Source organism: Bidens hawaiensis, unplaced genomic scaffold (genome assembly GCF_021521415.1).
Source record: "Bidens hawaiensis isolate Kalapana, Puna unplaced genomic scaffold, B.hawaiensis_p1.1 tig00003902_1, whole genome shotgun sequence".
NCBI classification, from domain to species: Eukaryota; Viridiplantae; Streptophyta; class Magnoliopsida; order Asterales; family Asteraceae; genus Bidens; species Bidens hawaiensis.
Window position 1 is genome coordinate 2513809 of NW_027491226.1, and position 13813 is coordinate 2527621.

Here is a 13813-nt window from a genome sequence, read left to right on the forward strand (position 1 = left end):
CAGCGTATGGTTTTATGTTTTATTTCGCGATATTTCGATTTTTGCTGAATTTCGATTTTTATTGGTTTTACTTACATATTCGTTTGTTGGGATTGAAAATCCGAAAAGTCATGGTGATACATGAATAGTTGATTTTCAAATTCCATTTACGATTATGTTCTGAGGTTGGAGACTTGAAAAGTCATGGTGATACATGAATCGTCAATCTCCAATACTCGTTTACTCGCCATTTTAAATTGAGAATTCGGAAAGTCATGGTGATACATGAATTGTCGATTCTCGATTCGAATTTGTTACCTGTATTAAGTTTGCATTCAAATTCATGTTTTACTTTAACTGTTGATGGTATCTAACCCCGCGAAACCAAGCTTTATAAGATTATACTTTGCACTAAGATATTAACAAAACTAAAACTTTTATAGAATGCCTCCGCTATCTCGCCGTCATCAGAGGAGAGAAGCCTCGCGCAGGCGTAGACAGCAACGTTCCCAGGAAATGGCCGCCGCAATAGCCCAAGCTTTAAGCCAAAACAATACCAACACCTCCGGTTATAACATTAAGTCCTTTAATGCGGGTAATCCTCCGAAATTCACAGGGCTTGAAGGAGCCACCGTGATGCTCCAATGGCTCGAGAAGATTGAAAACACTTTCCTCCATACCCAATGCCCTCCAGACAGACGAACCCTATATGCTTCCAGTGTCCTGGAATCTAGAGCGCTTACTTGGTGGAACGGAGTAGCTCACGCGCATGGCGCAGAGGCTGCTTCCAGCATGCTCTGGGAAGAATTTAAGGATCTCTTGACGCGAGAATTCTGCCCTCCCAACGAAGTAAAGCGCCTGGAGGAAGAATTTTGGAACTTGAAGCAATACAGTGGCGAAGCGCGCGAGTACGCGACGCGCTTTCATGAGCTAAGCTTGCTTGTCCCACACCTAGTTACCCCTTCCCGCCGAGCCATCGAGAAGTTCCTTGGGGGTCTCCCCATGGAAATTCAAGATTCTGTATGGGCCAGAAACCCCGCAACCCTCTCTGACGCCATCGAGTTGGCCGCTGTGCTCAGCGACAACCATGTCAGAGCAGGAACCCTGTTCCTGCGGGGAACTGAGAAGACCAAAACCACCAAGACTGCCCCTGAACCAACAGAAACCAAACCAGAACCCTCAAACCATAACAACCCCAAACGTAGACGCAGACAAGTTTACGCGCTTACCAGCCCACCCATTATCCAGCAACCCTACCTACCGCCAGTTTACGCACCTAACCCACTGTCAGCCTACCCAACACCTCCTGTAGTCCACAACTATGCCTTACCAATCCCGCACTCCCTGCCCCGCCAACTAAGAAACCCTACACAGGAAACCAACCCTTCTGCCCAACCTGTAGATTTCACCACCCACCTCAAGCCCCATGTCGACTTTGTCACCGATGTGGCCGCGCTGGTCACATGGCGGAAAACTGTAGAGTCCCTCCCGCCAACCCAATCGCACAAACGCCACCAACCTACCTGCAAAACCCTCAACCAGCACACCCTAATCCACGACCCAGGTCGTGCTTTAACTGCGGTGATCCCAGTCATTTCCGGAACGCGTGCCCGAGACTACAAGTGCAAATCACACAAGCGAATCCGGTGAACCAAATCTCAAACCAAGTGACGCGCGGACGAGCTTTTAACATAACCGCGCACCAAGCGCAAGCGAATAATGATGTAGTTAATGGTACATTTTTGCTTAACGGACATTATGCTTCCGTACTTTTTGATACTGGCGCCGATAGAAGTTTTATTTCCCGCGCGTTAGAGCAGAAGCTTGCGCGACCGCGCGATAACTTAAAAGAAAACTTTTCAGTTGAATTGGCTAATGGTGAAACTATTTTAATAAACTCCGTGATCAAGGATTGCACGCTTAACCTTAACGAAAACGATTTTCTAATCGACCTCATCCCCATGCCTCTTGGAAGTTTCGATGTTATCATTGGTATGGACTGGCTCTCGAAAAATCGCGCCGAAGTTATTTGCGCCAAGAAGTTGATTCGCATTCCTCGAGAAAACGGTGATCTTCACATCTACGGCGAGAAACCCTCCAGTGGTCTTAAGCTTATGTCTTGCGCCGAAGCCCAAAGACTCATGCGGAAGAAGTGTATTGCATTTTTAGCCCATGTGGTTAAACCCGATGAAGGAAAGAAGAAACTTCGCGAAATCCCCATTGTGCGTGACTTCCCTGAAGTTTTTCCCGATGATCTTCCTGGTATCCCTCCCGCTCGTGAAGTCGAGTTTCGTATTGATCTTGTCCCTGGTGCTTCCCCCGTAGCCAAATCTCCTTATCGTCTTGCACCCGCTGAGATGCAAGAATTAGCAAGTCAACTTCAAGAGTTGACCGCTAAAGGATTCATTCGCCCTAGCTCTTCGCCCTGGGGTGCTCCGGTGTTGTTCGTTAAAAAGAAAGATGGTACGTTTCGCATGTGTATCGATTACCGCGAGTTGAACAAGCTCACCATTAAGAACCGGTATCCCTTACCGCGTATTGACGACCTCTTTGATCAACTCCAAGGTGCCTCTTGTTTTTCCAAGATCGATCTCCGCTCTGGCTATCACCAGTTGCGCATCCGCGATGAAGATATTCCCAAGACTGCTTTTCGAACTCGTTATGGCCATTTTGAATTCTTGGTCATGTCCTTCGGTTTAACCAACGCACCCGCCGTTTTCATGGATCTAATGAATCGGGTGTGTAGGCCTTTCTTGGATAAATTCGTGATTGTGTTTATCGATGATGTTCTGGTGTATTCTAAGACCAAGGCCGAACATGAGCAACATCTTCGGTTGGTATTGCAAAAGCTTAGAGCCGAGCAGCTCTTTGCCAAGCTCTCCAAGTGTGAATTCTGGTCTGATGAAGTACAGTTCCTTGGTCATGTTGTAAACAAGATGGGTATTCATGTCGACCCATCCAAGATTGAAGCAATCAAGAACTGGATTACGCCATCCACTCCTACCGAAATCCGTTCCTTTTTGGGCTTAGCTGGTTACTACCGGCGATTCATTTCGAACTTCTCAAAGATCGCATTGCCTTTAACAGCTCTAACGCACAAAGGTAAACCGTATATTTGGGGCTCGAAGCAAGAAGAAGCCTTTCTAGCGCTCAAGCGTTTGTTGTGCGAAGCTCCTGTTCTAGCGTTACCTGAGGGTAATGAAGATTTTGTCGTGTATTGCGATGCATCCAACCAAGGTCTCGGATGTGTTCTTATGCAACGAGGCAAGGTTATCGCTTACGCATCAAGGCAACTCAAGGTTCATGAAAAGAATTATACAACTCACGACCTCGAACTAGGCGCAGTCGTATTTGCCTTGAAGATCTGGAGACACTACCTTTATGGTACTAAGTGTATCCTCTACACCGACCATAAAAGCCTTCAGCATATCTTTGATCAAAAGGAACTCAACATGAGGCAACGCCGATGGAACGAACTCATCAGCGATTACGATTGTGAGATCCGGTATCATCCTGGTAAGGCTAATGTGGTAGCCGATGCGCTCAGCCGCAAACCCTGCCAGCTTAACTGTATCTTGCCGCGCACGCAGCTTCACTTCGCGCCGATCCAAAGCAACCTTGAATCGCGCATTCGTGACGCGCAGCGCGCATCCATCAGCAATGGTAACCTTCGCGCCGAGTTAGCGTGTGGCGCGGAAGCTCACTTTGTCCCTAATCTGAGTGGAATTCTCTGCTATCTCAATCGCATCTGGATTCCCTTTGATGAGAATCTTCGCACTGATATCCTGAGTGAAGCACATAAATCTCGGTATTCTATTCATCCCGGCGCTGATAAAATGTACAAGGATTTGCGCATTACTTATTGGTGGCCCGGTATGAAAAAGGATATTGCTGTGTTCGTAGCTAAATGCCTGACTTGTTCCAAGGTAAAAGCTCAAACACCAACGCCCATCTGGTTTGCTCGAACAACCTGAAATTCCTACGTGGAAATGGGAAGGTATAGCGATGGACTTCATTACCAAGTTACCTTTGACAGCAAGCAAACATGATAGCATTTGGGTAATAGTGGATCGTTTGACTAAGTCTGCTCACTTTCTGCCCATTCGTGAAAACTACCGTGTAGAGCAACTCGCGCAGCTTTATGTCAAAGAGATTGTCTGCCGTCATGGTACTCCGTTGAGCATCATATCCGATCGCGATGGCCGTTTTATATCCCGCTTTTGGAAATCTCTCCAATCTGCACTAGGAACTCGCTTGGACATGAGTACTGCATATCATCCTCAGACTGACGGACAGTCTGAGCGAACCATTCAAACTCTTGAGGATATGCTCCGATCTTGTGTTCTTGATTTTGGAGGAAATTGGGATTCACACCTACCTCTGGTCGAGTTCTCTTATAATAACAGTTATCATTCCAGCATTGGTATGGCCCCATTTGAAGCACTTTACGGTCGTAAGTGCCGCTCCCCGATTTGTTGGAGCGAAGTGGGTGAAGCTCAACTCACAGGACCCGAACTTGTTCAAGAGACAACCGATAAAATCGCCAAGATCCGTGATCATCTGCTGACTGCCAGAAGCCGACAGAAGAGTTACGCAGATCGTAGGCGGAAGCCTCTCGAATTTCAAGTTGGTGATCTTGTTCTCCTCAAAGTGTCGCCCTGGAAGGGTGTTGTCCGCTTTGGGAAGAAAGGTAAGCTTGCACCTCGTTATGTTGGTCCATTCAAGATTCTCGTGCTTGTGGGAAAAGTTGCCTACAAACTAGACCTGCCGCCCGCGCTCAGCAATGTGCATCCAACGTTCCATGTATCCAATCTCAAGAAGTGTTTAGCCGACGAGAACCTTCACATTCCACTTGATGAAGTTCAAGTTGATGAATCCATGCATTTCGTTGAGAAGCCTGTTGAGATTTTGGATCGCGAGGTAAAGCAAACCAAGCGCAGTCGCATCCCTATCGTGAAAGTCCGCTGGGAGTCCAAGCGCGGAACCGAGTTTACATGGGAAAGGGAAGATCAAATGAAGATCAAGTACCCGCACCTGTTCTCTGCGCAACCTACTTCGAGATAAATTTCGGGACGAAATTTCTTAAAGTAGGGGAGACTGTGACATCTGCCCCATCCGACCCGACCCAGGTACCCGTTTTCTGATCCGATCCTTTTTATGATTTAAAATTTAATTATTTTCTTTTAAAACTTGACATTTAAAATATATATATTACTAATAATATTTTCCTTCCCGCCTCTTCCTCTCTCTTCTTTTCCGCCGTCCCGTCCCTCTTCTTCTCTCCGCCTTCTTTTCCCTCTTGTTGCCGTCCCGCCTCTTTCTCTCTCTTGTCGTCGTTCCGCCCTTAAGCCTTGAACCCCCCCCCCCTTCTCTCTTTGTTTGTCCTTTGTTTCTTTCCGCCTAAGGTTGTCTGCGCAGCTCCACGCGCCAGACTCCTTACAAGGAAGCCTGCGTGAAGACCATCTGTTGCTGCGATACGCGAGGCGAACTGTCCCCGCAGTGCGCTAAGGTTTGTTCTGTCTGCCTTCGCGCTCGCGCGCTCATCCTTCTCGCGCTAAACTCTTTGAGTCTTCTTCTGTTTAATCCAGCCGTTTACTTTTGTGATGTCTTATCTTCTGTGCTGTTGACCTGACCTATCTTATGTCTGAAAAGTTACTTTCGGCGCAGCATGCGCACCAACCCCATTGGTTGGCAGAAAAAGTAACTGACATTATCTTTTGAGATCTGCTTTTCCATGCTTGACCAGTACCTTTATCTGACCCTCCCATGCCTGTTTACTGTTACCTGCCTGCTTTTCCTTGTTCCCTGCTGCTGCCATATCTTTTGATATCTTTTGCTTTTGGAATCTTTTGCTTTTTGGAGATCTTTTCCCCTTTTCTAGGGATTGTGTTTTCTAGGGTTTCCCTATAAATAGTATTGTTTTCTTAATAGTTTATCACTACACACACAAACACTTATTATCTTCCTTGCTCTCTGCCGTTGATCCTCTGCCGTCTCCTCTCTCTGCCTTCGTCCTCTCTCCTGTTCTGCCCAGGTTCCCGGTAATATATAATAATTTGTTTTACTTATTAACTATGCTATCATATACTCAAGACATTAAAACAAATCATTAAAACAATGATCTTATTTATAGGTTAACTTGTGCTTGTTTAAAGTTGGTTCTTGCATTATCTTTCTACGCATCTTTATCAAGTGAGTAATCTCGTACCTAATCCCTTTTTATTTTTTTTTATGTTTTGGGATGTTCATGTGTTCATACAAACTTAGAGTCTTAAACTTGTTTATGAACTTTAGTCGCGCAGTATCCCATGTGTTGAGGACGTAGACTTGGCTCTTTATTTGTATGTGTGGATCATTAACCGTCTTGTCGGTCTATTCCTCAGTTCTCATGGTACCATTAGATGAACACGGGAGAACTATCGTTTATGATTTTCTCTTTTGTTCACACTTGCACAGTTTTCTTGTTTTTGTGCTCAATTGGGAGCACGGATTGACTATGAGCTATGAATCTTAGACTTGGTCCCGATCTGATTACACCCTTGTTGAAAACCAGACATACACATGTTGCGCGCAGATTTATTGTTATCTATGTATGGTATTAAACTTGATTTCTCACCAACACGCAAGTGTTTGACGTTTTATTTTAACACATGTTCAGGTTTGCTGTAGCTACATTTGGAGCTTGTGGACACGTAGGACGTTTTTACTTTTGGACCTAGATTAAAATGTATCAAGACAAGTTATTGTTGTTCGAATATTTTGCCTTATAATATAATGATTTATGTTGATTTGTTATCTTGTGTTTACGTTGCGCGTGTGCGAATGAATATATTTATTAAATATTGACACCCAAATAGTGTCACGAGTAATGAAACAATATGTGGCGCCCCGATGTATAATCCGCCTTTGGTCGGGGTGTTACACATTGGTCAGGCCAAAGGGCATAACCAAGAACTCAAATAGGCCCTGATGAGTTCTAAATGTTGTTTTAGAGATGTCAGGTTCAAACATCCTGATCTGGTGATAACCAGACCTTAAATCTAACTTGGAAAATATAGTAGCCCCTCCTAATTCCTTTAATAATTCATCAATTAAAGGAATTAGGTACCTATTCTTGATTGACGCGTCATTCAGCTGTCTATAGTCCACACACATCCTCCACGTGGCATATTTTTTCTTGACAAGAACCACTTGTGAGGCAAAAGAACTGTTACTGTTCCTGATAACTCCAGAGTCCAACAATTCCTGAGTCATTTTCTCAATGACATATTTCTGTACTGATTGGTATCTATAAGGTTTGAGGTTAATAGGTTTGGTTTCATCCTTTTAGACAATTTTATGATCCCATTGTCTTGAAAGAGGTAATGTTTTAGGTATAGCAAAAACATCTTCATAAGATCTCAAAAGATCTTGTAAAGCCTTGTTCTCAAGAAGATTGCTAACTTTAGAACCATGGTTTTCCACATGAGTTGATGGAATAAGTTGTAGACCATACATTTGAGATTTAGGAATGGCAACGGGGCGGGTTTGGGGCGGGTTTTGCTTAACCCGAACCCGAACCCGAAACCAAAAACCATCCCCGTACCCGCCCCATTACCCGTCGAGTTTAATTCGGGGATTCCCCGTTTGGTTTTTTGTACCCCCCCGACCCGCCCCGTCCCCGAACCCGAAAACCCGAAACCGATCCGACCCGACCCGAAATTGGTTCATCACATAACTGAACATTTATCGAAATAAACTTCTGCATCACACACATGAAAGCTGAAACAATGTGTTACAAAGGAAATAAAACCAAGTCTACATGGCCGAAAAATCATGCCAAATACACAAACTACAAACTTGCGACCAAATCTAAATACCAAATCAAACCAAATCATCCAAAGTCGTCGTGCCACTTTCTTTAGTACCTACCTACATTAAGAATATTTATCAATAAATCAACCAAGTTAAAAGAATAAAAGCTATGTTACAAAAATAGTAAATTTTATAAATATTATTACCTCTTCCACATCCATTTCATATTCAATGGTGCGGCAATATGCCTCGGTCTCTTCCGAACAAGTTTCTATATTTAATAGTAATAACATAAACATATATTCATGATTATGAAGATAAATAACATGAGTAATAATGTAATATTCAATATAGCGTTACCTCGAATCTCATTCAACAACCAACTTTGAGCACACATTAAAGCCTCCAAAGTTTTTGGGTGAAGTCGACTTCGGTGAGGACTTATTAATCTTCCACTTGTACTGAACGCAGATTCAGAGGCAACGGTGGAAACTGGAATTGCCAATACATCTTTTGCCATCCTTTGAAGTGTCGGATACTTACCTCCATTTGTCTTCCACCAAAGCAACAAATCCAGTTCTACTTCATCAGGCAAAAGATTTTCTTTCAAGTAGTTATCTAACTCCGCCATATCATTCAAGTCATCATTCACCTTAGCTTTGGATTTAATGTCAGATAGGAATTTTTGGAATCCACCAGAAGAACACTCTGACAACCCCGAACTGAATAAAGATGAACTAGAACCACCACCTATAAATTAATGTGAATCAAGATAAATCAAATATTAGCAATTTATATTTATACTCATTAAATATTAATATGATTATACCTTCATAGTAGTTTTTACCACGTGAGTTGGTAGATTCATATTCTTTAAAAAAAGCTCGGACAAAATCCTCAAGAGATTTAAACTCTTCCTTTGCCATTTCTTCACCGTATAAGGCAGGCATAAGCAACTCTACGTATTTTAGCTTGTAACGTGGATCTAAAACCGCAGCCATCCCCATAATCCCATGAATTACAGACCAATATTTATCAAACTTGATACTCATTTTATACGCCATTAGACTAATGTCAACAATAGAAGACTTAGTCCACTCCCGCATAGAAAAACGAATCTCACATATCAAAGGGAAAAAGACATTAGCAGTAGGATACTTGTTACCAGAAAACAAAAGAGTTACCCGATAGAATAGTTGTAGCTTGTTACATATCTCAGTTGCTAAGTCCCAATCAAGGTCCGTAGGCAAACTAGTATACCTGGGCTCTCTTTGCTTTAATCGCGTGAAAACATGTCTATAAGGTATAGCAACACTAAGCATCAAATAAGTAGAGTTCCAGCGAGTCTTGCAATCAACGATCAGTTTCTTTGTGTATTCCATTTCAAGCTGATTGGCTGCTTCCTCAAATTTTTGCTCTCTTTTTCCTGATGCAGACCAAAATAAAACACTATCTCTAATTCTTTCAATCCCATCCTCAATAACAGACAAACCATCTTGAACAATCAAATTGAGAATGTGCGCGCAACAACGCATATGAAACAACTCTCCTTTCCTCATGAGTGATCTCAATGGAAGCTTCTGTAGTAACTTGTTGATAATTGCATCATTTGTGGTACAATTATCAACGGTAAGAGTAGACACTTTTCTATCAATATTCCAATCACATAGACAATCATATAGCGTATCTGCAAGAACATCAGCTGTATGTGGTGCAGGCACATAAATAAACCTATATAAAATTTATGCATCAATATAAGTGTAAAATACATTTAAAGTTTTAAACTAACTTTATATTAGACTTGTACAATATATATGCTTTACCTCATGATTCGGCTTTGCAAGTTCCAAGAGTCATCTATAAAGTGTGCAGTGACGGCCATAAACCCTTTTCTTTGATGGTTAGCTGTCCACATATCAGTAGTTATTGCCACTCTACTTGTGATCCTCCCTAATAGTTTCTTAGTTTTCACCCTTTCATATTCATAAATTTTTAAAATGTCGCTCTTGATGGTATTTCGACTCGGAACCTTAAACAAAGGTTGAAGACCTTGAACAAACTTTCTAAAACCATGATGGTCCACCGTTGTAAGAGGATACTCGTGCACAATAATCATCTCCGCGAGATCTCTCATTGAGTTGTCTGGATTAAACGTGTAGTTGGAGAGATATGATGAACTACCATCAACTTTCTTTTGCTCCATAATCAAGATGCTTTGTCGTATATCTTTAACAGTTCGTCTTGGACAACGTTCAAAATGATCTCGTAAATGCGATGTGCCGTTTTTGCTTGAACCTCCTAGCTTTTTCTTACAATAGTTACATTCCGCCTTATCTTCACCGTTCACTTTCATTAATTTAAAATGGTTCCACACGGCAGATCTTTTCCTTTTACCACCGACATTTTGACCATCTTCAAAAGTATCATCAAGGTTAGACTCATCGTGGGTAGTAAAGTTAGTTGGTGGTGGTTCATTAGAATCATGTACCCCTTCACTGCTTCCTTGAGGAGTAGAATAAGTAGGAGTGTTTGAAGCAATGGGAGTAGGAGTACAAGTGTCTGAAGCAAATTTATCACCTTGTGATGCCATATAGTTGTAAAAACCTACAAAGAAGAAGTTTGAAATAAACCAATTAAATCATTGTGTAATATCTATACGCCTTCACCTTTTTGATAATATTTTCAAAAAGCTGGTAGTTGTCAGTGTACGGATATCTATACGACTCGTATAGGCTGTACGAGTCGTATAGAGGGTGTATGAATATTGAAGCAGGGTGTGTTATTAACAGGTGCCAAAGGAAATATGACATTTCAGAATTCAGGAGTCAAATAAACATAAAATCATGTCTAAGTGCAGCCCATATAGACACAAGAAATGCAGTCAAATTATCTAAGAAATTATTACATCATATCCACAAATTATCTAAGAAATTAATAAGCATGACATATGTGAACTCGATAAAATAATACAATCATATCCACAAATTATCTAAGAAATTATTACATCAAATCAAAGTATTTTGTTTAATGCAGATAAGATCAAGAAACTGTAAACACACATAGTCACATATTAGCCTAATTTGAAAAAATCTGTTAAATCTCATCAACATATCCAAACAAACAATATCACATGTTCTGCTATCTAGGCACTTCGTAGTCAAAACATGATGTGTGATTTTGAATGCATCAACCATTTAAGACATGTCCTCTTTTTCACTCAAAACAATCTGTATCTTAACGAATTATAGATCTGGATCTCTGAATAGTTTAATTGAGACTCAAAACAAACGGGAGAAAACATAGAGAACGGTGTATCAATTACTCAATTTCAAATGATTAAAGAGTGAGATTACATACTTCGGCTGGGATCAAAACGAGGAGGAGGAGGAGGAGGAGGGTGGTCCGGTGGTGCAGACGGCGATTGAGTGGATGGTGATGGTGGCGGAAGAGTAACAGCAGCAGGGGAGGGGCTGGATTGTCGGAGTCTGGATTGCCGGAGTCTGGATTGCTGGATTGCCGGAAGAGTAAAAGCAGATATGAATCGGGGGGACGGGGGCGGACTGGATGTCTTTTTAGGGTTTATTGGTTTTTAATATATATATATATATATTATTTATATTTATATTTATATATTATATCGGGGCGGGTCGGGGCGGGGGTACCTGAACCCAAACCCGAACCCGAACCCGAAACAATCCCCGAAACAATCTCCGAAACCCGACCCGAAACCGAAAAAACAAAACCCGACCCGACCCGAAATAAGCCGGTTTTCGGGTTTCCCCGTCGGATTCGGGGATTTTTGCCATCCCTATTGAGATTGTATTACCTTTGTGGAAGATTGCAGAATATTGGACATTTTTTCCACAGAACATAGACTGACTTTGTTAGTCTCAGTGTGCTTTAACTTGTATGGAACCCCTTCCACCTTAAATTCCATAGTCATATTGCCAAAATTCCAAGTGATGTCCCCTAATGGAGTGAGCCACTGAATTCCCAACACCATATCATAACTTTCAAATGGAATTACTAAGACATCTGCACTAAACCATGTCCCCTGCATCATCCACTTAAAGTCTCTACACATACTCATACAACTTAATTGATTACCATTAGCTACAGTCACTTTCATAGGTTTCACATCTTGGGTACTAATGTTGAGTTTGGTGGCTAAACTTTGATCAATGAAATTGTGAGTTGATCCTGAATCAACCAAGATATGCAATGTTCTTGTGCCCATAGAACCAGTAATTTTCATGGTAGAATAAGATGGGATTCCAGTCAAAGCATGAATGGAAATCCTAGGTTCTTCTACCTCTTGCACTTCTTGAACTTGGTTCTTATCTGAATCATCATCATCAGCCAATTCTATAACAAACAGTTGTCTATTTGGGCATTTATGACCAGGAGAGAACTTCTCAGAGCACCAAAACCATTCTCCTTTTGGTCATTTAGCTTCCAACTCTTTAGTGGTAAGTCTTTTGGAACTCAAGGGTTTTTGAATAGGGGTGGGTAACAAAGGAAGTTTAGTGGCATTAGTAGGAGCAGTAATCTTGGGATTATATGTATTGATAGGAGTAGGGTTGAGATAATTGGAAGTAGTTTTCTTGGTAAACAGGGTATGGTGAGCAATATCTTGCTGTTTAGCCATTGCATATGCTTCTCTTAAGGTTCTAGGTCTAAACATCTTTACCATACATTTTAACTCTGGTCTTAAACCTCCCACAAACAAACTCACAGCATATTCTTCACAAATTACCACCTTATTCAATAAAGCATCAAAAGCTAAACAATATTCTTTGAGGGATCCAGTTTGATACAATACCTTGAGTTCTTCCATGGCATCTTCAAGAAGAGATTCAGAAAACCTTGTAGTTATTGCACCCACATATGATTCCCAAGGTAGGGTATCAATTGTGCTACCACAAGATCTCATATAAGCTTGGTGCCATTTAAGGGCATGACCTTCCAAATTGAACACTGCAATCCTCAGCTTCAGTTGATTAGGAGTGCGATCCATTTCAAAGAAATGATCACATCTGTATAACCAGCCCTCAACATCTTCACCGTCAAATTTAGGGAAATCAATACGGCCATAACGACTTAATCGTTGATCACCCCCAAATTGAAATCCTGATGATAATGCAGTACCGCCGGTAATAGGATGTTGATTATGTTGATTACGAAGCTGTTCTTGAATAGGGGCGAGCATACGCTCCATCATCTTCTCCATATTCGATTGTAAATCAGCCATTGTTGCTTGTGAATTTGTCTCCATACGCAAGATCATGCGTTCGTGTTCTTTCAGAGTCTTATCGACCTCTTGTTGACGAGTGTTAACGTTGGCAGCCATTGCTGACGCGAATTAGGTTCTGAACGAAATTAGGGTTTAGAATTGACGAATTTTAGGGGAAAATTGATCGAACTAATGATCAATTAGGACTGAAAGGAAATGAATTTGTTGAATGAATTGAAGGAAATTGATCGAATCAAATATCAATTTCAAGAAATGGAAACGAACTGGAAAATAATTGGAAGTGAGTAGCGATGGTGGAAGAATTAGGTCACCGGAGCTCCCCCGGATCGGTGCTCTGATACCACTTGATAGGTAAAAGAAGAATTAACAGAATAACAGAAGAAGAATTAACCAACTTTTGCCTACTCGTTTATTCGCTTCAACAATATTTAGTACAACCATTCAATAACGAACCTAACTGGCTGTTCGTTAAACTAATTACAAGAACACTCCTCTATCTTACGAGTATTACAAACTAGTCCTTCTATTTCAAACTATTACAATTAGGACCCTGTACTTTCTGATACGTAACAGTGGAGGCGGCGAAAGACCGTAAAAACCAGAAGCAGTGACACCTGGAGTGGTTTCAGAAGAGGTGGAATGAATGAAAACCCTAATGATAAATACCTTATATAGACCCCTTTTTAAAACCCAACCCTACTCATATTCATATTGTCTGACCTAGTTTTTAAATGGATTCCACCAGTTTAATACATTATCAAAATACAAAAGATGTAACTTATGGTT

At 41.6% G+C, this 13813-nt stretch overlaps 1 protein-coding gene across 1 annotated transcript; it reads right to left on the minus strand.

Moving 5' to 3' along the window:
• Positions 1 to 7842: 7842 nt before the first annotated feature.
• LOC143624672 (zinc finger BED domain-containing protein RICESLEEPER 2-like) lies at positions 7843 to 12028 on the minus strand. The gene is made up of 6 exons (XM_077095243.1): positions 11881 to 12028; positions 9597 to 10377; positions 8603 to 9504; positions 8134 to 8523; positions 7980 to 8044; positions 7843 to 7890 (listed from the first exon to the last, which is right to left on the minus strand). Exons 1-6 carry the CDS (start codon positions 12026 to 12028, stop codon positions 7843 to 7845), a joined length of 2334 nt encoding a protein of 777 aa, XP_076951358.1.
• Positions 12029 to 13813: the final 1785 nt, after the last annotated feature.